General features: G+C 40.9%; 2 protein-coding genes across 3 annotated transcripts; both read right to left on the bottom strand.

Annotated features, from left to right (window-relative positions):
• Window positions 1–1,548: 1,548 nt before the first annotated feature.
• camk2n2a (calcium/calmodulin-dependent protein kinase II inhibitor 2a) lies at window positions 1,549–5,637 on the bottom strand. Of its 2 annotated transcripts, XR_013282726.1 has the most exons (3): window positions 5,167–5,637; window positions 3,438–4,498; window positions 1,549–3,300 (listed from the first exon to the last, which is right to left on the bottom strand). XR_013282726.1 is itself a non-coding variant. In XM_077515503.1 (2 exons), the coding sequence occupies exons 1-2, from the start codon at window positions 5,333–5,335 to the stop codon at window positions 4,428–4,430; spliced, it is 240 nt and encodes a 79-aa protein (XP_077371629.1). In that variant the 5' UTR covers window positions 5,336–5,637; the 3' UTR covers window positions 1,549–4,427. The 2 variants fall into 2 exon arrangements, 1 of the variants encoding a protein (XP_077371629.1); XM_077515503.1 differs by having other exon boundaries at window positions 1,549–4,498.
• Window positions 5,638–20,267: 14,630 nt separating this feature from the next.
• Window positions 20,268–23,267, bottom strand: LOC144015465 (putative G-protein coupled receptor 148). The gene is made up of 2 exons (XM_077515494.1): window positions 23,247–23,267; window positions 20,268–21,661 (listed from the first exon to the last, which is right to left on the bottom strand). Exon 2 carries the CDS (start codon window positions 21,611–21,613, stop codon window positions 20,648–20,650), a length of 966 nt encoding a protein of 321 aa, XP_077371620.1. The 5' UTR covers window positions 21,614–21,661; window positions 23,247–23,267; the 3' UTR covers window positions 20,268–20,647.
• Window positions 23,268–24,310: the final 1,043 nt, after the last annotated feature.

The following is a 24,310-nucleotide window of genomic DNA, read 5'->3' as shown; positions in this document are numbered from 1 at the left end:
GAGCTAGCTAGCCAGATATATATAGCTGGGTAGCTAGCCAGATATATATAGCTAGCTAGCTAGCTATATATATCTGGCTAATTTCCATTAGCCAGATATATATATATATATATATATATATATATATATATATATATATATATATATATATATATATATATATAGAGAGAGAGAGATAGATATAGATATTTATAGATATTTATAGATATATAGATAGATAGCTATCTATCTATCTAGCTATCTATCTATCTATATATATATATATATATGGCTAACGGAAATTAGCATTGATTGATACACAGTAATAATGACATTCCACAAAAGTGCCATGAAGCCCACCAGATGATGGGTGTATATCGAAAGTACGTTTGACAATCATAATTGCAAAAACTTTGCAGTAAGCGGTAGCTCTCTGTTTCGAAAAACCTCCGTGCTAGACTCCCGCTGTGCCCTCAAACAAACAAAGCAAGACAACATGAGGCGGCTGTGACACAAGCAAACATTCACACTCTCTAATATGTCAGTGCGCTTCCGGCTGCCTGCGTTCGTGTGAAAAGCAGAACTGTGTGTGCGCGCGCGCACACATGCACATCAGTCGCTCTGTGTGTTGTTCACAGCACAGATGTTATCAGGACGATCAATAAAGTGACTGATGGGGGTTACGGTTAGTAACCTTAATGATGCTTTTGTTGACAAGCTGCTGTCTGGTTTTGGTTGCTGATAATAATCAAATGCAGGGGCAATTACAGACAATGATGGGGCAATTATTAAGCTTTCCGTATGAAACATGTTAGGTGCAGCTCAGTTTGTAGTTTGACAGTGGATGCTAGCTGTATTTTTTGAAAATACATTTTTTCATGTAGCGTGTGCGGTACAAACACAAATACCGGTATATGCATTATTATTACATTTATTACTGCTAAATTTTGATGTGGACGTGTCTGCTGCGTTGCCTTCTAGTGCTTCGTCCGAAATGCGAGTGATGATCACTACGGATGTAACGATATCCAAATATCACGATACGATATTATCACAATATGAAGGTCACGATACGATATTGTAGGGGCGTTGGCGATATTTAATAAAGATCACAATATTGTAAAAAAAAAAAAAAAAGAGCTCATACTAAAAAAAAAAAAGCACAATATTTTGCTTTTGTACATAACAGCAATGCATATAAACCACTTATAATTGCTAATAACAATATTGAGGCACTTACTTGCTAATGCAAGCACACATTGATCGCTTCACAAGAAAATTAGGTTCCCCTTCATCTGACAATTAGCATAGATTTTAAACATAGAAGGCCAAAACATCCCTAATGAAATTTAAACGGCACTAATAAACTAGCCACTAGAGGATGCTAGAACTGCACAAATGGAAATCAACCTGACATTTTTTAACAGATGTGTTCCTTTTAAATATTGTGAACATGACGACGATGTTGTGGCAGTTTTAATATCACGATATTGCCCTTATCGTGACATCCCTAATGATCACATGACTGAAATTCTTTAATATTGTGGGAGGGGAAAAAAGCAGAGCCAATCACATTTCTATATTTCACCATTTATTAGTTCACCAAATACAGTGAAAATGGCATCATAATATACAATGACTCATTCTTAGAATGTCATGACATTTTTGTAGCAGTTTTTTTTTTTTTTTTTTTTTGCTTCATAAAATGATGTTCCGTTATTGAAAATATTCAGGTTTCATGCACAACAAACCATATCCAGTTTCTTTAACATGATGGTACAAAATAAAACAACTTAAAAAAACAAAAAAACAAAAAAACAAAAATAAACCGTAATGTTCAAAATGGGTCAAATAACGACGTGTTATTTGATCATACTCGTAAACAGTGCAATATACTCTAAAACTGCCATTTTCTAACAAATTCATCAACAAAGCTCAAAGTCACAGTATACGATTTCTTACTAATAGTTGAACATCGATGTGTGCAAAAACCAGACACATTCAGTTAGTCTTTTAAAAAAACCTCCGAGCTCTGATAATCGAACGAGCAAAAAAATCAAACGTCGTCTCGTTCCACGCGTCCGCTCCCGAGTAGAAACTTTTTTGTTGTTGTTGTTGTTGATGAACTGTTAAGACCATATACGAGCATATCGTTTAAATAACAAATATTTAGATATAAAAATACAAATATGAGATTTCTGTTTAAAAACAAGCGTGCCGGGGAGGGGGCGGGGCTAAGCGTGGCACCGGAGTCAGGATCCATGCATGACGTAAAACACCGTTAATTTGCAAACCAAGAAGATCCAAAGTGCAGCTGGTACCTTGACTTACAAGTTTGGAACTCAATTTTCAAAATCAATTGAAATGCCATTCATGTAAATATAGCACTATATGTAATAAAAACATAACACATGTCATTACTGTGCGTGTAGTATTTGTGTGTTGGATGCGTGTCTTTAAGGGGCGTGGCCTGGTGAGTTAAAGTTTCGTTTGAGCATCCGGGTTATGAGTTGTGATGTACAACAGCGTCGTGCGAGTCTTTTCATGTTTGGGTTTGACTGTCCCGTTGAATAAACTGGCTCTCCTTGCCCACATGCAAGGGCATCAGAGTACCTATATCCCTTTGCACTTATAAAATTAAGTCTATGGTCATTTTCAGGGATGACTGAGTACCGATATCGTATCGGGCCGATACCCTACCCTAACTTTCAAGGTACTTGTACTCGCGACAGCAGCCGATACCAGTACCGAAATACAAGTTAGAAATAAGAAGAATAGAAAATTGCCATTAATTTCATGCTATTTTCAGGAAATATGCTATATTGCGATATATATAGCTCTTTATTTAAAATAATCTGTCATTGTTTTTAGGGTGATTTTTATGTTTCAAAAGTAATAACGGTGTAAGTATTCACTTATTTTTATTATACTTATTTATTTATACTTGTATTGGTGACTACTCAAGAGTGATATTGAAAATTTCTACCTTTTTATTTAATTCAACTTTATTCAATGAATTAATTTTTTCACTACTTGTCTGAACTTGCGAGTGCAAAAAAAAAAAAAAAAGTAAATGAGGGCGCTTGTAAGTTAAGGTACCACTTTCTGTCTATTAGTTTAAATATTTACTTAAATCTCCACGATTTGCCCAGTGCTTTATTAAATTAATGCAAATAATTAGAATTGTAAATATAGTGAACAAAAATATCAGCGCAACACCGTTGTTTTTTATTCCGTTTTTTCATCAGCGGAACTGAAATATCTGAGATTTTTATCTATGCATACAAAAAGCCTCATTTTCTAAAATACTGTTCATGAGCACTTCTCCTTTGCCGAAATAATCCAACCCAATCGCCTATCGAATAGCCTGTTATCATGATGCTGTCTAATTAGCATCTCGATATGCCACACCTGCAATGTGACTGTATTATCTCGGCAAAGGAGAAGTGCTCACTAACTTTCAACATTTTTGTGGACAATATTTGAGATTGTGCAGCCTTTTTTTGTGTCCATAGAAAAAGACTTAGATCTTTGAGTTTAACTCGTAAAAAATGTCAGCAAAAAAAAAATAAAAATGTTGCCTTCATATTTCCGTTCAGCGTTTAAAGATATGTGCAGGTGCAGCTACACCAACCTGCCACTCGAACCACTGGCGGCGAAAGCCCCGAAAGAAAACCGGCGGCCAAAACAAAGTGGCGTTCCACTACAGAAAATATTAACATTGCACCATCCTCGGATATATGTTTGTACATACAATCTGGTTTCCTTTAGTAAGAAGTAGACTTGAGAGTTTTGCTTGGTCTGTTGGGGGGTGGGGGGGAAGGGAAGGGGGGGAGGGGCTTGCTGATATCAAAGCGGTAGAGCAGCAACAGGAATGCATCGGAGCGGTGCTGAAAGGACAGCTCCCCTGAATGCACCATCGACAAGAGGGTGGGGGGGTGCAAGCTGAGCCTACTGTACAACGTCGAGCTTCATCCCGACGCTTATTTTTGCTTGCGTCTGGCGCGGGTGGGTGGTGGTGGGGGGGGCAAAAGGATATAGCGGCGGGTGGTGCTGTTTGTTTTTAATGACAAGTTCATCCATCACCTTTCACAATAAAGTCAGCGCATTGGTCGAGACGCCACAGCCGCCGTCTCGCTATCTGGCGGGCGGGGGGGGATTTTTTCTTATTCTCCAAAAAGAAAACAAAAACAACAAAAAGTAGGGACTGTTTTTTTGGAGGATTGCCAGCAATATCCCACGACGAATTTTTCCACTCCTCTTCCGTATGTCGCTTTTCCTCCACCGCGTTTCATCCCATCGTCATCGCTGCTGCGTGTGTCGCCGTCTTCTTCTTCTTCTTCGTCTCCTCCCCCTGCAAGCCTCCAACATGCACAGCCGACAAGTGCTTCAAATCGGTGATCAAAATGAAAAGTCTGCAAGGCATCGCTCAGTGGGGGAGGGGGGCTTTAAACGCCGGGCGACGACTTGTCTGTCATCCCCTTGAGGACCTCGTCTATTCGGTCGTCCTCGATCACCACTGTGGAGGAGGACACACACAAAAAAAAGGACAATTTATTCTCTATATTTATTTTCTATATCGATTACAAGACTTTGGGGGAGGGGATCTAAAAACAACTGCAATATGGCTCCCCCAGTTTAGGTTTAATGTTTGCTGCAGACTCACAGGCGTAAATAACGCGCATATAAAATAAGCCATGCGGCAAACATGCTAGATTGCCCCCTGAACGCATCACGAGATCACGTGTCAACCGTCTGACAAACATTACAAGTAACATTTAAGACGAATTTTCCAGGAACTTGAATCGCATTGAAACGGTATGATAAACAATCACGTGACAGCTTTAAAACAGCATCTTTCATGTTCCTGAATGCATCACGGGGTCGCCCGCGTATGATAAATAAGTGGCCACCTTAAAAAGAAAGATGTTCCTGGTTCCTGAATGCATCATGTGTTCGCATGTAAACAGTATGAAAAATTGTCCACATTTTTTTGTGTCATAAAAACAATAAAGTAACCAATAAAAATATAATTGCAGGTCCCTGAATGCATCACAAGATCGCATGTAACTCACAGCTGGTCCTTGAACTCATCACGAGATTGCACCATGCATTAAAATGGTCGTAAAAAAAACATTCGGAGCCGAAATAAAACAGCAAGTAAAAATCAACTCGATGTCCGTTTACCTCGCTTGGCTCTGCCGATCTGGCCGAGCTTCGGGGGTCTCTTGGCCTGCGAGCCGGCGAAAAAGGCGCTCGTGTCCTGCAGTCCGCAGCTAAAGGACATCTGGCTGACCTCGCTGTCCGCCCCGTAGCCGCTCATTTTCCCTTCGTTGTATGGCAACACTTCGGACATGTTGGCTGGCGGCGGCTACAAGTCGATTCGGGTCGTCCTCTTTTTTTTTCTTTTTTTTTTTTTTTGCAGTCTTAAATCCTCGTCGTTGCGGCGACGAGCTTTTTGTTTTGTTTTTATTTGATTTTTGATGGAAGTCCTAAGTGCAAGTCCCGCTCAGGTTCGACGCCAGCTGTGGGTTGGGTGGTCCTCAGTTTGCGGCTGCAGTTGGAAGAAGATGCGCGGACGTGGGACGAGGTACGAGTGCGTCTGCTCTCCTCCGTTGCTGGCTGATGTCTGGTGAGAGAGGAGGAAGATCCCGGGATCATAAAGGAAACCCAGGCGGAACGCTGAAGTCATCCATCCGGGTTGGAGGAAGCGAGTGTGTGCGTGGGGCTCGCGGCGGTGCAACAGTGCCTCCAACAGGCGAGGAAAGCAACTGCACGTGTAGTTCTGGTGAGGCTCAGCAAACAAATTTCTGTTCATGATTTGAACCATCCATCCAGTTTCTATACTGCTTGTCCTTCTTTCGCTGGATAATGTTGCCGTTAGACTCTAGGAGAATTACAGTGGGTGCCTTGAGATACAAATTTAATTTGTTCTTTGACCACACGACACTAATACACTTCTCGAATCATCTTTCACCTTGGAAATGAATGGAAATGTCATTAAAGGGATACTTTACTTATTTAGCCATTTTTGGCATTCAAACAATATTTTGCCTAAGATAAATTTGATATTTTCATTTTTTTTTTCATGTACAATTAGTACCTTTAAAAACACATTTTGCAACTTGCTGTCGACTGAAAATGACATCACGAGGGCTCAGGTAACCAATCACAGCTCAGCTTGTGAATGTCACATGACCAAACAGGTGAGCTGTGATTGGTTACCTGAGCCCTTGTGATGTCATTTTCAGTCGACAGCTAGTTACAAAATGTGTTTTTAAAGGTACTAATTGTACGTGAAAAATAATGAAGCTATCAAATTAATTATAGACAAAATATTAACCTTTTATTGCTATAATGGGCTAAATAAGTGAAGTATCCCTTTGAACTTTTCCAGCCTCAAAAAAACAATAACAAAACCATTTAATGAGGAAATAAACCCTTTACACAATTATATACTTTAAAAATGTACAGTAATGACAATTAAATACATTGATAAACATAATAATAATAATGCGTTTTCCATGAAAAATAGGGGTTACAATGTCACTGAAAAAGCCATCAGCTGGGTGATACTGCCATCTAAAGGATTATCCATGCAATGTCTCAGATCATATACGTCAGGGTTTTAATGGGGAAAAATATACAGTGTATTACATACATACATATATATATATATATATATATATATATATATATATATATATATATATATATATATATATATATATATATATATATATATATTAAAGTGAATCCATGTGTAGCACCGATATATATATATTTATTTATTAAAGTGAATCCATGTGTAGCACCGATAAAGCCATAAAGCCTCTCCAGCGTTTTATTTGATATTCTAAAATATATTTTAACAGTGTTCCCTAGCTATAACACGGTTCACTTTCTGCAGCCTCGCTGTTTTGTGGATTTTTGGGTGCAATATTGTATGCTTTTTTTTTTCTCCTTTTTTTTTTATTAAACAGTAGTGTACCTTTTTTTCATGAATTTGAACATTGAGTGTTTAAATGAGAGCGAAATGTGAGAAACTGTAAATGTGTCTATGAGAAAGGTGTGTAAAGTGTGTGATGAGGGGTTTTACAGCCTTAAACATTTATAATAAATGCTAAAAAAAAATAAAATAAAATAAAGCTGACTCCTTTGCAGATGACATTTTTTGCAGGTATATTTCGCAATGTTAACACATTCATTGCCAGACCAGCAAAAAAAAAAAAAAAAAATGCATCATTTGATGTTTTTTTCCGTCAATGGCAGTGAATGAGTTAAAAAAACTAAATCCATTTAAAAAAAAAAAAAAAAAAAGAAATGATTCTCTGTTTTATGTTGACCTTCAGCCGAGAGGCAATAAACAACTTGAAGCTTTGTTTTTGAAGAATATTTACAAAATGTATCTGACATTCTGCTGCTAGTTAGCTTTGAAGTGAGTTGAGTCACTTGAACCTAACAACGTTAGGTTAGGTTAACTATTCTGGTGTTCCGCCTCTCCCCCGGTGCTTCCTCCTCTGCTTCCCCCCTCCCGCCGCTGTGCTCCTTTCGCACGGCTGGAGGTGGGCTGGGCACGTCTTCCCTCTCTGCGCTGCTGCCCGGTGCCGGTTTCCGGGGGTGGGGGGGGGCTCGCGGTGGGCGGGGTTCGCGGGGGGGTTGGCGGTCGTCGGGGGGGTGTTCGGGGGTTTGGGGGCTGGGGGTGGCGGGGTCTGGGTCGTGGCGGGTGGCGGGTTTGGGTGGGGTGCGTGGGGGTCGTGGGGGGATGGGGGCTGGGGACCGGTGGGGCGCTGTGGGGGCCCGCCGGGCCTCGTTCTGCGGCCTTGGGCTCGGGGGGGTGGGCCGGGGCTGGGGCGGGGGTGTTCCGGGCGTCTGGGTCGGCTCGCCGACCGGTGTCCGCTCAGTGCTGCCGCGGTGCTGCCGCGGTGCTGCCTGGGGATTTCGGGGGGGGGGTGGCGGTGCTCGCTTTGCTGGACCGCGGTTGACGGCTTCTTTCTTTGGTGGTGGTCCTTATGCATGCCAGATCCGTCGCGCCAGCATCTACTGAAACTCAACAGAAGTAGCCTCTCCCTCCCACAGCCCGTTGAATCAGTGGGTGCTGGTGTCTGTGGATCTCACTTTGCTTTATCTATCCTTCCCTCCTTCCTCTCTTTAGTTTTTCCTCTGGTCACTTGAGATCTCAATTTATTGGAAGTTTGAGGTTTCTGGGGTTGGCATAAGACTCTGGTTTTGTAACCACGCAGGAGGGGTTTGGTTGGTGCTGGATTTCACTTTGATGGATTGGATGTACTGGCTTCTATGGATCTCACTCTGCCTCATCGATCCTTCCCTCCTTCCTCTCTTTAGTTTTTCCTCTAGTCTCTTGAGATCTCACTAATTTGCTGGAATTTAGAGGCTTCCGGGGTTGGCGTAAGACTTTGATTTTGTAACCATGGGGAAGGCAGGAAGTGTTTGGTCGGTGCTGGATTTCACTCTAATTTATCTTTCTTTTCTCTTTATTTTTTCTGACCTTTTCTCTGGTCTCCTGACCATTTAAACCTCACGACTCTGGCAAGATTCTGAAGTACCTGGTTAAGGCGAAGGGTAATGGGATATTTATAAGGTTTTAGGTGAATTAATGAGTATAAATTTATACGTATTTGCACGCACACGCACGCGCACGCACGCACGCACGCACGCAAACGCACGCACACACACATACACAAAAAAAAAGAAAAAAGAAAAAAAGAGCAATGATGATAAGACGTTGAATCGGTGTAAGACTACCGAATGAACAATTCTGAGCTCTTTAAAAATAAAAATAAAAAAATAAAAAGGTTAGGTTAACTATTAATAATAATAATAATAATAATAAATGAAGCACTGTCACAACCAAGTTTGGTACTCTGTTTTTTTCCATAGTAAAGTTAAGGGAATAGAAAGTTCAATACAAAGAAAATAATGAACTCACAAAGGACATTATTGGACTAAACCAATTTCAGCCGACCTGTCGATAAACATACAACCCTTCCATTCTTGTTTTCATATTTGACAACCAAGTGAGCATCGAACAGCCTCGAGCCCAGCATGTGCTTGGAAAAGCTTCCGGTCTCCCCGCGGGGAAACGACGAGGAGTCAAGGCGAGCTCCTGCCTGCCGGCCGGCTTGAAGATTAACATGCTTCAAGAAATGTCATTCCGACACTACCGATATTATTCTTTAATTCAAAATAGTGAATGCTGTTGGTCTGGTTCTGTGATTTCTGTGTCCGTTTGAGGCAATCTTGAAATGATATCGCGTGAAGATAGTTAGCACTTAATCACCATCTAGTTTGCTAGCTCTGACCACATCATGCTTCTAGCGCTATGCAGAGAGAGATTGGCCAACTCGGTTTCAGAGCTACTACGCTGTGATTGGTCAACTACTGGTCACATGACATATGGACGCCATGTTGTTAGCCTGCTGCTGGGATTTCATAGTGTTTTGCAATGGGTGTTTCCACTTTCATATTCCAATCATGCCTTGTTGCTCAGCATGGCGTCGCTCAACGACCAGGCATTATGGAATTACGATACATCGGTTCACTGGAGACCCACAGAGGAGGAAATCGTGGGACGTGAAAGTCAACTGAGAGGACGGGAAAGCTAATAATACTTTGTCGTGTAAAGTCAAGTTAAAAAAACAAAACAAAACACGATTTGAAGTAGGTGGGACCTTTTATCAAGAGTTATCATTGAAAATAAAAATATGATTGATTTTAATTATAAGCCTGTACAAAGTGAATGAACTTAAAATATTTCTTCATACAAAATGCCAGTGTTGTTCCGATACTTTTTTTTGGCCCCTGATACCGATAACCAGTTTTGCAGTATCGGCCGATGCCGATATCATACTGATACCTAGGTTTTAAGATGCCCTGCCATTGGTTCAGAGCATTCAAGGGCCAATAGAATATCTTGGTTCAGCATGCAGTGAACATGTCACACATCAGTGAATTTCATACACAATCAAGCCTCAAGATATTGCATCTCAAAGTCCTATACAGTGGAACCTCTACTTACGAACATCTCTTCATACGAAACTTTCGAGTTACGAAACGCCTCAACGGGAAAATATTGCCTCTTGTTACGAAAGAAATTTCTAGATAAGAAAGGTAAAAATACATTACCGAACGCAACATACTTTCGTCTATGGCTATTTCCTACCATAGGTACCTATGAGCGTAAATACTAGATGGGTGTTTGTGCATCGTTCTGGCATCCCATTGGCTAAAAGGAACCTCTACCATAGGTATGAGCGTATACTAGATCGGTGTCTATACAGCGTCCTCATCATTCATCCCGCGGCCCATGAGGTGTTCCGATAGTTTTTCGTAAACGTATGAACTAACGGCCAACGAATTTGTGCAAAAAATCAAACAATTGGTGATTGATGAAGGCACAGTAAGTTTTTAATTGCGACGAGACGGGCCTTTTTTTTTTTTTCTTTTTTTTTGGAAAAAGATGCCTCGCCATACCGGAAGTTTCAGAATTTGTTTAAAAGAATCGCCCAGAAAAAGTGTTCACCAGTCGGGCGTTTGCTCACTAAGATGATGTTTGCATTGGACATTAACGAAGGATTGTCTTTTTTAAAAAATAAAATAAAATAAAAAACATCCACGGATCAGTTCTTTACAAAACACCAGGCAAAAAAACACTTCTGAAAGAGAACATGAACCAAAGAGGGCAAAAAACGATAAGGACAGCAGTTAAAAAGGTAAATAACCATCATTTTTATTCTTTACTCTATTCTTTGTTTTTTTTACGTTACGCACAACTCTCATTTATTGTGCAATAATCTAATTGTAACATGTATTTATTACATGTTTTGATGCATTTTTATGCTTTATAAAACATTTATGTCTGAATTTTGGGAGGCTTGGAACGGATTAGGGCATTTACATGGAAAATGCGTCTCTACTTACAAAATTTTCTACTTAAGAACTTTCTTCCAGAACCAATTAATTTCGTAAGTAGAGGTACCACTGTACAAATATTAGCGTATGAAATAATATTGGCATGTTACTTGTATTTACTGATGGCGACACCACTGTTTTAATGCAGTATCGGGGCCTCTCCCGATACCAGTAGGCTGCTATTGGTATCGGAACAACACTACAAATTGTTCATGTTTTCCCTCCAAATAATCTTTAACCACAATCCGATTCCCAAAGCCGCAAAACACGGCATTGCCGCTTATATCCTGTAGCATGACATCATCGGCCGGCGTGCAGGCCACCGAAGGACCCCGGTACAATCTTTCATCCCCATCTCATCTGGTACTGACACAATAACACAGCCCACCTGACTGATGTGTCACACCAATGTTTGGTCAAAAGTTGACATCCCTCAGAGTCACGTTAACAAAAATCACAGCCTCAATGCCCCTCCCCCATTCAAATGGTAACCAACCAGCAGAGTACTTGATTCATGCTAGGGTCACACAAGGTGAAAAGGGGAAATGTTGACCTGCTCGGTACAAAAAAAAATAAAATAAAGAAGCAGAGACTCTCTTTCTACTTTTATAGCCAAGCACCGTTCAGTTCAGTTCTGTCTTTATTGGACTGAGACGGACTCTCGGTGATTTACTCCCCAGTTTCTCCCCTTCCACTTTGGCAAGCAGCACACGTAATGATCCACCTCACTCAATCAGCAGCGCACATCTCTGACAAGGAACACGAATATGTGAGTGTGTGCGTGTGTGTGCTCTCGAATCATTGCCTCCAATTACAAATGAATCACTGACATGCTGAGTCACTACCCTGCTCTCCACCTTCCTTCCAAAATCCTCCGATTGATGCTATTGAGGTGGAAGTACACACACATACATTCACAAACGTTTCTGGTCTAAAAGCCAAGGGGGGAAAAAAAACAAAAAAAAACAGCAATAACTAGCCAAGAGGGAGAGCCAGGATCGATTCTGAGAGTATCTGCCATTATAGAGGCTTATATTGCAAGGGAGGATTGGAAAGAAGAGAAAGCGATGCAGTAGACTCACATTAAGTGCGATATGAAAGATAAACGGCAACACTTTCTCGAAATTGAAAGTGAGAACGGCGCTTGCTAACTCGGATGTTGGACTGGAGAGGCAAACCCTGCTAGGTTAGCTTAGCGCTAGTTTAGGATGACCAGATTTGATGGGACAGTCTCATTTTCTAAACCTTGGGTCCCGAATCCCAGTCAATTTTGCTAACCTCATTGTTTTGTCAAGATATTACGCAGGTTCCGTCATTTTTGCTGTGTGGATGACAATCTCATAATTGTCATATGATAAACCCATTAAAAAGGGAATTTAACAGTTAAAATCCTTCCTCTTTCTTACCTGAAGTAGAACTACTTCCTGCTTTGGCATCTAAGAATCACGGGAAATGTAGTCGTATCCACTGCGGCCACCGCTCGCCGGGCCAGACAACGCAAGCTGTACTTTCAGGCAGTATATTTCTAATGTTACAATGCGTAACCAGCGCAACGTAAAGGGCCCAGTCAGCTTATCTGTCGGGAAAGAGCAAAAAAAAATGTTGGGATTATTGTGAGTACCGTAATTGCACCTGAAAGGCGCACCTGATTATAAGCCGTACCCAGTACATTTCTAAAGGAAAAAAGCATTTTGTTCATACATAAGCCGCACCCGACTATAAGCCGCATGTGCCCACATTGAAACTAGGGACGTCACGATAAGGGCAATATCGTGATATTGTGATATTAAAACTGCCACAATATCGTCGTCGTCATGTTCACAATATTTAAAAGGAACACATCTGTTGAAAAAGTCAGGTTGATTTCCATTTGTGCAGTTCTAGCACCCTCTAGTGGCTATTTTATTAGTGCAATTTAATTTTCATTAGGGATGTTTTGGCGTTCTATGTTCAAAATCTGCTAATTGTCAGATGAAGGGGAACCTAATTTGCTTGTGAAGCAAACAATGTGTGCTTGCATTAGCAAGTACGTGCCTCAATATTGTTATTAGACATTGTAGGTGGTTTATATGCATTGCTGTTATGCACAAAAGTACAATATTAGGCTTTTTTTTTACAATATTGTGATCTCTTTTAAATATCGCCAACGCCCCCACAATATCGTGATAATTATCGGATTGTGACCTTCATATCGTGATAATATCGTATCGTAATATTTGGATATCGTTACATCCCTAATTGAAACATGAGATATTTACAAAGAAAGAAGGTACACAGAAAGAGTTTTGAAAGGTTTAATAATATACGTTCGCTTTTCTTTCCAAACAGTGCCTGTGACGCGGCAGTAACACAGCAGCAATACGGTAGTAACACAGCGCTAACAGGGCTGCTTAAAAAAATAACATACCGGTGAAAGTCACCAAGACTGAGACTTCTTGGTATTTTCCATGATGAGGGTCTGTTCATGCTAAATTTATTCATGCACAGAGCGCCAAGTTACAGTATACTTGCGTCTTCCTCAACACATATATTCCACCTGTCTCACTCTTACCTTTTCTGCTCCAGCGCCCCTGGTGGCTGTTAGAAAAAATACATATATTAGCCGCATCATTGTATAAGCCGCAGGGTTGAAAGCGTGTGAAAAAAGTCGCGGCTTATAGTCCGGCAATTATGGTACATTGGCTTTTTTAGTGCTGTTGAACGGTCAACCAAAATAGCATTTAGCATTAGCGACTGATCCCACCCCTTATTGATAAAGATTGACTAGCAATTAAACATGGTGAAAGGACACATGCAGTCCTGGTACACCCCCATATGTTTAACTCTTTTACTGCCACGTTATCAAAACGTTATCATTCACGTCATCCTTGAAAACGTTCTATTTCATCAGATTTCGTCATCTTTCATTGTAATTTGATACACGGGCAGCCCATTGAAGCGATACAATGCTGCCATCAGGTGGCCATAGTTCGTGAGTGTTTTTGATTCCACAACCCATTGACCAGGCAGCGTTGCACTTAGATGTTGCACTGCCCATTGATGAAAAAAACACACAAAAAAACGTAGTTGACGTCATTTAACGTTTATGGTGACATACATTGTGATTTTATTAATCGTGAATAAACGTTTTTGGCAGTCAAAGAGTTAAAAAAAAAACATGAATAAGAGGCTTGGTCACGTGCTTTGGACAGCATATTGTGTCAATAAAGCGCAAATAGTGCTCATGTAAGTAAATTTAAAAAAAGTGAATTTATCATTATTTTCTTCTTTTTTTTGTGGACTAAGACGTGCTTCGGCCCAAGCAACATTTGTAACCCATTCAAATGTGCTTAAATGTTAAACAAATAGCAAGTGCGGATTTTGGGTGTGAGTCTGAGCTTTAAGCGTTCATTCAAAAAGTCCAAAATAATACACAAGACTTAAAAAAATGCAAATGCACTATATCCATTTCAGTGATTCATTTAAATATTGTGGTTAAAGTTGTGTACAACTCCATGCTATCCCACTGCGACATGTTTCTAATAGTTTGCTACCTTGAAGATTCCCTTTTACAAAGTTGCCTCATTCATCCAATGGCACACAATGATCAATGGTCTTGGTGACACTTGTGATAATACTGCAGCATCAGGACGAAAGAAGCCGTTATGGAACCATAAATCTTCTAGGGAAACTACCACTTGAGTCATAACCCTTCATAAAGCAAAAAAAAAAAAAAAAAAAGACACTCACTAGCAGACAATGAATCTTTCTTAGGCGGAATAATGCTGGACCTGCTGCAAAAAGCACCCAAAAAAATTCCAGCTATTGACGCCCCAACTTCCACAATGTTGATAATTGCTTATAAATGCCACAAAGTGGTGGATTAATGCCGCTTTTGTCTATATGAAAGCTCCTCAACTCACATAATGTAGTTCAATGACACAAAAATGGTGGCAAAGCACTACCGGTATTTTAAATTCCTCAACTCACTTCAACATGGATCCTTGGCACCAAGATGCCATAAGGTGGCGGCAAAGCACTACTTTTCATTTTAAAATGTAGCTCAACTCACTTCAACATAGTTCCATATAGCAGCAAAATGCTACAAGATGGCGGTAAAGCATATAACCTTTGTACAAATGAAGCTCCTCAACCCACTTAAACAAAATTCCTTAGCATCAAGATGGTATAATGTGGCACCAAAGCACTGCTTTTGTCCTAAACACATTTCAACATAGTTCCCCGGCAACAAGATGTCACCAAATGGTTGCCAATCACAAATTTTGAAGCTCTTCCAACTCACTTCATGTTTTTTCTTGTCCTTGACACCAAGATGCCAAAAGGTGTCAATGCACTAGTTTTGTCTAAACGAAGCTCCTAAAATCACTTCAATATACCTCCTTGGCACCAAAACGACACCACAGCAAAATTTTTTATTCCTTTTAACCCAGACCCATTTTTCGTTGAAGGAAAATTATTTGGAATATATTAACATACCAAGTGGACCACATAAAACACATTTCTGATGTTTTTTTCAGAATAACACTTTTTCATACCAAAGATCTGTGTCGTTACATATATATCATATTGGGCGTTAGTGGTAAACATATTTTTTATTTGACATTAAGTAAACATAACAGTTTTTAGTCCTTGTTACATGAAAAGTGCCTTTTACTTGCATTTCAACAACATATATTGTAGCTGTGACTTTAATAAAGTTTTACATAAAATTATTCAGTTTTGCTTTGTCACAAAATTGCCAACTGTATCAAAAATAAATAATACTGCATATTTGGAGGCGTTCGTAGCAAGCTACCATGGGTACAAAGAACTGAACAACAGACCCGAAAAACAAAAGTTGTGCAAAACAAAAAACAAAAAGTGTTTTAGCCTACACAAGATGGTCAGACTTGAAACAGTTTCGTTCCTCAGTGAAGCAAAGACGCACATCACATTTCTCACAGAGTGGTTGTTGCATTGACTTTGCAGTGCTTGCAGCGGGCAAGTTTGTCACACTTCACAGGCCAATGTGCAACTTGATCAGAGCGAACATCATCTGGAACTCCAAGCCGAACCCTTTTTGGCGGTCGTGATTGTGGTGGTGAAGATGTAGGATTGAGTGATGGTCGGCCTTTTCGTGCCTCCAAAAGAATGAGGCTAGTGGCAACCTCTGCCTGGAAGCTCTTTTGTCGCAGTACATTTTTGACATCAAGCAGTTTACAGTCATGGCGGTAGATCAACCAAGCGTTGACCAGACCTAACATGATGGTGTGCCAGAACAAGCAGGGGTACCACCTCCGTGACCTCATGTGGTACTTGCACCTTGCAATGCATGAATCAAGGAGATCTACTCCTCCCATGAATGTGTTGTACTCTTTCACTATGTTTGGTCTTCTGACCTCCAAAAACGTCTTGTCTGCTTTGCTCCAGCGTCGAGCATTATCTTGAGGCTCAACTGCACGGTAGGATGAGATCAGGGTAACAGATTTGTTGTCATAACACTTGGCAATTACCAGCCTTTCTTCTTTTTCCACCCTGGCATCAACAGATCCTCTGATTCTCTTGGCATGACTTTTATCATCTTCAAGCTGACACCTAGTCAAGCGATTGCCATGCAGAGTTCCCAAAAACTAGATCCTTCTGCTGAAGGAGTTTGAGTACCAGTGGTGCTGAAGAAAAAAGATTGTCAGCAAACACTTTGTAGTTTTGGTCTGATGGGAGAGTTTCACGCAGCTTGACCACAAGATCACCTCCCATGCCAAGTAAAGATGTTTTCCCAGTGCAGAACACACAATAATTAGATATTTTCTTTTATAGGATAAGCATAGGATAATAAAACTGTTAGCATTATATTAGCATACCAAAAAAATGCTTCACTTTCACATTATTTTAGGTTTCTATTTGTTCAATACACTTTTAATTGACAAGCAGAACATACTTCAACTGAATAATACCAGATTCCACTAAATAGTTTGGGCAGATTATTACCAATTTTGTTATTGTGACAAACATGTCACATCAATTTTTCATTCGTATTTTACGGCCTTTAGCCCAATGTGACATGTATGACACAGCGATATTTCAATACCTGGTTTGATATTAGTTTCTTCAATAAATATGGTGAGACCAGGTTGAGTGTACTATAGGACATGTTAAAGTTTTGGAACTGTCAAATGAGTTTGAAATGACCTGTAGCATCAAATAACAGGTCTTTGATGTTGTCTGCTTCTATGAAGTTTTAATACACCAGCAATACCACCATATTGGAGTAGTCAGTTCCTGACAGAGTCACATGACTATCACATGGTCTTCATTCCAGGATGTTGAGTATGCGTCACTTCGGGTTTGAATGGGATAAAGTCAGACATAGCGTTTTATAACAAAGAGACTGGGGGGTTCAAAGTGTTTGTTACACTGGCATCACCGTGGGTTCTTATGGGTTAAATGAGTGAACAAGTGAAATTCTGTGAATGTGATTCTACTTGACTTGACTTGACAGAAAGTGCACTTAAATAGCATCGACACCATATAAAAGTTCATGTTTGAATTCAGAAAGACACTTTAATGACATGACGTTCGTATGTCCAGAAGGAGGCCAATCAATGGCGTCTCGGTTTGTTGACATGCGTCATGCGTTGAAAGTAGGTCACCTCATCCCACGTCTCAGCGCACGCCGGAAGCACATGGCTGACACTGGCAATTGGCATCAGACTGCCAGGCAGGCCTTGCCGGCTCTCTCTCTCGATACATGCAGCACCTCTGTCAAAGCGTCTGCTGATGCTGTCAAACATCCGCCTCTGCGCTGTCTCACACATAAACATGCGCATGCGCACACACACACAAGCACATCAACTGATGGTGAGTTTAGTCCAGTTGACAAGCCATGACGCATGTCCCCCCCCCACACTCGGTATGTTTCTTACTTTTAGTAAGGATTTATCATGTTTATGTTCTAATAGACGGCAAATTGAGAATCTTGCTTTCCAAAGGCGGCCGTCAGTCACCGGCCCTTAAAATCACCATCGCTCACATCTTAAATGAAATGCTTGTTTATGGCCTGGCGTCCAGACTATTTTTTTTTATTACGTGGCACAACACAAGTGCGAAATCCTGAACTTCTTCCAACTGATATTAATCTCTCCCAGCAAGATAAACGGCCCTAACGAGCGCACTTATTAATTGCCACCGCCCGCACCGCCTCCATCAATACAAATTTGGGGTGTACAGCCGTGAAGCTTCTGCCCATTAGAGAATAATCACGTCGTCCAAACTGTTTGTCAGCCATCAGACGGAATTAAAGAGCATCTCGGAGTGTACATAAATTCAATGCGATTTGGCTGGAAAGCTTCCATTGGCTTCTGCTGGCAGGCTTGTTGAACGCTCATTATGAAGAAAGGCTGCCACCTCGTGGTAGGAAAGGTGAAGTGAAGGCGCCATTGAAGGATCAGGCTCAATTTAGTTTTGAATGACAGTACTGTAGTGTATACTAAACTGGAATGATTATGTGGTTCGTTTATTCTACACCTCACAGTGCTTTTTTTTTTTTTTTTTTTAACTTTGCTTTATCGAATGACATGACAACGAATGAAATAGTTAATATAAATAAATACCGGTAAATGGATAAATAAATTAAATAAATAAATACAGTTTATTTATTTATGATTAGTCTGAGAGGTTGTGGATTATGTGTGAGGGTTATGTGTTTGGTTAACTGAGTTTTGGGGCTTGTGAGATTTTTTGTAGCGTGAGTTTCTTTTTTTTTTTATGTGTCAGATGTTTTTGTTCAGTGTACGTTTTTTTTGTGTGAAGTGGAACAGCTTTTTGTTTGGGAGAGGTTTTTAAGTGTTTGAGAAATTTGAGTGGTGTGTGAGTGAGAGAGAGAGAGAGAGAGAGAGCGAGAGAGAGAGAGAGAGAGAGAGGGCAAGAGAGAGAGGGCAAGAGAGAAGGAGAGAGGTTTTACTTTGGGTAAGTTTAAGTTTTTTTGTTGAACATGAGTTTTTTTGTGGGTTGTGAGCCTTTTTTGTATGTGAGAGTTGTTTTGCTGTGTGAGAGGTTTTTGTTGTGAGTTTTTTTTGTTTGTGAGAGATCTTAGGTGCTACTGCGTTTTTTTTTTTCTCATGAGGTTTTTTTTGTAGAGCGTGTTTCTTTTAATGTGAGTTTTGTGTTAAATGTGAGAGGAGTTTTGGTGTGTGTAGTGTGAGTTTTTTGTTAGAGGTACATTGGTGGGTGTGAGGCTTTATGTTGCGTGTGACAGGTAATTTTTATGAGAGTTTCTTTTTTATGTATTAGAGATTTTGTTTGTGTTTTTGTGTGAGGCGTGTTTTGGTGCGTGTGAGATTATTTTTTTTTTTGTGATGTGATGTTGAGCTCGAAAGTTTTTTTTAAAGGTAAGTGTGACAGTACAGGGAGAACCAAACACCAGGATTTCATGAAAGTGGGACAGATGTGTCAACCACTGATGCGCTGCTCCATGCAATTCTTAAAACAAATGAAACCTCATAGGAATTGTTCTCAAAAAGGCATCCATGAGAACATTGCTCATCTCCACGCATGTCCAAATCACACAAGGCCGCTTCTGCGAGTTCTTCCTAAGTGCTCCGGTAATCGTGTGCTTCCTCGGGGCCCCAGCTGCTCTTCTACTGCATGAAGAATTTGTTTGACCAATGAGGAGGATTCATTAAGGTCCTGTTCTGCCACCTGCTCCTCCGGGATCCCCGCCCAGAATCTTACTCTAAATAGCACATGACACACTGTAGATGTGCAGCTAAATTACACACCGAGACGTACTATTACGGACAACAGACGTTGAAATAATACGCTGACTCACGAGTCTTTTCTGCCAGCAGGTGCCATTTGAACTGAAAATAAAATAATTCATGCGATGACCTCATGCAGTGTACAAAGGCCAACGTCATTCGGCTAAGAAGCACATTGAGGTCTTGGTATCTTTGGTAACTTGAAGTGAAGGTTGTGATGGACGCCACAATCCTCAATACAAGTCGTTTTCTTTCACTAAGACTAGGCTGAAAGGTTGATTTTGCAAACTTAAACATTTATTTACATATTATATGTGACCTCACTAGTCCAAACATGACGTTCTGATTAATATTACATTTGTGGAATAAAAGTTATTGAAGCAAAATCCAGTCATTTTTATCAGTATCAGAAGGCGGCCATTTTGCCACTTCCTGTCGGGTGAAACTGACATCACAGTTGCTCAGGGTTCAGGCAACGACCAATCACAGCTCAGCTTCAGAAAACAGGTGAGCTGCGATTGGTTGTTGCCCGAGCGCTGAGCAACTGTGATGTCATCTTCAGTCGACAGAAAGTGTCAAAATGGCCGCCCCCTGAGATGGATAAAAATGGCCGGATTTTGCTTCAGAACTCGTTTCCACAAACGTAACATTAATCAGAATGTCATGTTTAGATGAGTGAAGTGACATGTATAACATTTTTGTCAAGAAATGTTTAAAGTTGCCTTCCACTTTGAGTCTTTCCCAGCTGTTCTTGAGACGGTTACTTTTCAACTTTTGCCATACCTTATATTGTTTATAATTGTTACGTTGGTCAATAATAGTGGTCCGAACTCTGACCAGACGTTGCAGCCATTATTGGACGTCCTTTTAGCTATTGTCATTCATCCATATCACTTGCTTCTCAGGGCAGTGAATCGATCAATCATGTTCGGTCCTGCTGATTTAGAGTAATGCTCATTGCCGTTTTCAACCCACATAACCGAGCAAACGAAACGTGATGATTACGCCGCGGTGATCTGGCTGAGCCTCCGGTGCCGATGCAGCAGCTGCAGCAGCGTGTCGGAGATCTCGCGGTAGCGCAGCCCGTACAGGTAAGGAGCCACGGCCCTGGGGAGCAGCATGAACACGCACATGTTGACCGTGCTGACCCACACTCGGGCATCCTGGCTGACGTCGTCGCTCTGGAACAGGAGCAGCTCCAGGGTGAAGACGAAGCCGGGGGCGAAGTAGAGGAGCAGCAGCAGGCCGTGGGCCAACACCGTCACCCGAGCTCTGGAGAAGCGACTCCGCCAGATGCCTTGGGTCCGGGTTTCCATGTACAGGCGAATGTAGCAGTAGAAGACGAGCGCGGCGCAGACGAGAGCGCCCACGAAGAAGTAGACGTTAATCCCCGCCGTGTTTGTGGCCTGAATGAAACCCAGCGAGATGAGGACCAGGCACACGGCCGCCGTCCCGCGCGGGTTCTCCCTCTCCGTCTCCGTCAGGATGACCAGCGTGAACGGGTAGCTCGCCGCCAGCAGCCACGCCCCCAGCAGGATCCGGCGGGTCCGAGCGGGCGGGAGGAGGTGGTGGTAGCGCAGCGGCCAGCGCACGGCGGCGTAGGTGTCCGCCACCGTCAGGGTGACGGTGAGGACGGCGCAGCAGTAGGCCGTGACCGTGACGGCCGTCAGCAGCTCGCACGCCAGCCACGGGACCTGCGCCCGGACCGCGTTGAGGACGGCGGTGGCCAGGTTGAGGGTGAGGAACAACATGTCCGCCGCCAGGGTGTTGGCCACCAGGAGGTAGCGCGTCTCTCGGCGCAAGGCGCGAGACGCCAAGATGCACGCCAACAGGACGGGGTTCACCAGCATGGTGGCCAGCGTCACGACGCCGCTGGGGATGAAGAAGAACTCCAGGTGCCAACGGCGAAGGCTCGCCAGCCACTCCTGCGTCAGGTTGGTGATCAGGATGGGCTCGGCGGCGGCCATTTTGTCGTGGTTTTCTTGAGGCTGTCAAGTTTTTCTTCCAGCGGCTTCCTATTGGTAGAGGGCAGCAGCGTTAACTCATTCAGTGCCATTGACGGTTTTAGACGTCAAAGATCCATTTTTACGCGGTTGGTAGGGGATTGTCGTTTTATTTCCGTTTATGATCTACACATGGTGACAAAAGGCCAACAAATATGCCTCAGATGCGGTTCTATAAAAAGTCTACACAACCCTGTTCAAATGTCATATTTTTTCTGATACAAAAATAACATAAAAAAAAAAAGAAAAACAAAATTCATCTGACCCGTAACCTCTGCAACTCAAAACTGTTTTTGAGTGTGTAAGTAAAATATCTGAATGTGGTTGCACAAGTGTGCACACCCTCATGGCAGTGATGTGGCTGTGCTCAAAATTAACCAATGACATTCAAACGTGATGCAAATGGGAGTCAGTACACACCTGCCACCATTTAAAGTGTCTGATTAATAAATAAATTTCAGCTGTTCTAGTACTCTTTTCCTTTTTTTGTTGTTTTCTAGGCAAAACCCGTCAACAAAAATTTTCACATTTTGAAAGATTTATATGTTCATCATGTATCATCTTAACTCTGTTTTCTGATAACATCTTCCCGTATCAAAGTTTTTTTTTTTATTGGTATTACATGTCACAAGGACAGAGCAACAAAATTCAGCACGGGAGAATTAAAAAAGCAATTCCCAAATTTTCTTTGATTTTATTGAATTTTCAAATTGTTTGTCTTGGTCTTGTTTTGTAATAAAAAAAAAAATGTCATTTGAGCAGGGCTATGTAGACTTTTTATATATCTACTGTATATGTACAATTGTGCTTTGTAAGTGTAAATAACCTCAGGTTATGTAAATTTATGAGCGTAACTCTATGGTGAGAAAAATGCTTAACTCATTTGCTCCCAAAAATGTATAAATACGTTAAATGTAAGTGTCCCAAAGACATATTTAAACGTTTTTTTTGGTTGTTTTTGTTTTTAAATGCTAGATGGCTTTGATGTGGCCTCTGAACACCAAAGAACGGTTGAAGTAATAGTAGTTATTACATAAACACCCAGCGGGTGGCAGCAGAGCATGAGAGATCAAGCTTGAGAAAAAGCTCATTTACTCACATTTCTAAAAAGATTTGTGAACAATGATGTAACTTAGCTGTACTCTAATGTTAATTGCTGCAAAACGGAAACAGATAGAAATATACTTTTTTTCCTGATGAAAGAAGAGACATTTAACATTTCCTCTGGTAGGTTCCATGTTTTTATAGCAATAGAACAGAATATTGTGTGGGCCTTGCAAAATCAGTCAAAATCCAGTAAAACAGCTGGGAGTGAAGGGGATTGCTTCTGTGAAAACGGATGGGAGTGAATGAGTTAATGTCCATAAAAACCAAAATATTGCTTCTGATTACGCAATGCCTAATACATTATGAGACTGATGGGGGTTAAAAAGCACATCTAATGTAATAATATCTATATAAAACACACATTCAATCTGAAAATACTTTATCTAAACGAAACACTTCAAACAATATTCCGAAAAATCAAATGTTTTCGATTGCGATTTCAACATCCTTATCTCGAAACTATTGAGCGAGCAAAGTCGCGTTTTCTTACCTGAGGTCCATGTGACGGCGGCGTGCGCGGCGCATCCATTCCAGCTGAAAGCTTGTGTAAATCACAGGGTGTTTTTCTGCCGCCTGCGCTTATCTGATGTGCTCCGTGTTGACTCGCACAGGTGATTTATAGAGACGCGTTAACTTTACGGCCACTTAGCCGTCACATAGTAACAGGGCGGAGCTTTTCCAACGTTAGTTACAACATACGTTTGACTTTTCCGACATCATTGCGTATTTGTGGAGGGTATTTGCTGGAAATGGAACTCTTTGTATGCATTAGAGTTGAAAACAGTCACTTCAGGCCTCTTGATATTTCTCAAGTTAAAGGCTGTTAAAGTAAATTTTCCACATTAGTTTGTTGCAATTGTGTAATGTACAAAATTATATGGGAACAAAGAGGATGGCAAACCTTTACCACATCTACAGACTGGTTTCAACGGACAATTACCGGTAGTTGAAAACCTATTGCTTTTTTTATTTTACAAATATGCTACACTCACTGAAAGGAGATACTTAGATTTCATTGTGCATCTATTTGTAATTTGTAAAATGAAAATAAAGGCTTTCTATCTAATCAAATACATTATTTTTTCTTATTTGTCAAGAATTGGGGTTGATGCAAATTAGGATTGTTCGGCCTTAGTGGGGGTACTCAAACTCACACTTGGGGAAGGGGAAAAAAACGGAATTACAAAATGAATTGTACATTTAAGAGAGGAAAGTGTCCTAATATTGTAAGAATGTCAGAGTTTTTATGTGTCGAAAATAACTTTTTTGTAAATTCAAAAATTTGTAAGTTGCAAAAAAAAAAAATCACGAAAAAAATTAAACATGAAAACATTCTTTTAACAATTCCGCTTTATAATTGTATGATATTTTTCCCCACACACATCGAGTTATGAAAATGAAACCCTTTCATAATAATATTCTTAAATTTTGTCTTGCAAAAGTACAACTATATTCTTTTATAATCATGGCAATTTTCCGAGAAATACTGCATTGCAAGTTTGGGCTCATAATTTTGACTCTATCACTTGTATTTTTTTCAACCCCGGTAAGTTA

This window comes from Festucalex cinctus, chromosome 1 (assembly GCF_051991245.1).
Source record: "Festucalex cinctus isolate MCC-2025b chromosome 1, RoL_Fcin_1.0, whole genome shotgun sequence".
Lineage (NCBI taxonomy): Eukaryota > Metazoa > Chordata > Actinopteri > Syngnathiformes > Syngnathidae > Festucalex > Festucalex cinctus.
The sequence above is the reverse complement of the archived record's forward strand: the minus strand, read 5'-3'. Positions and strand labels throughout refer to the sequence as shown.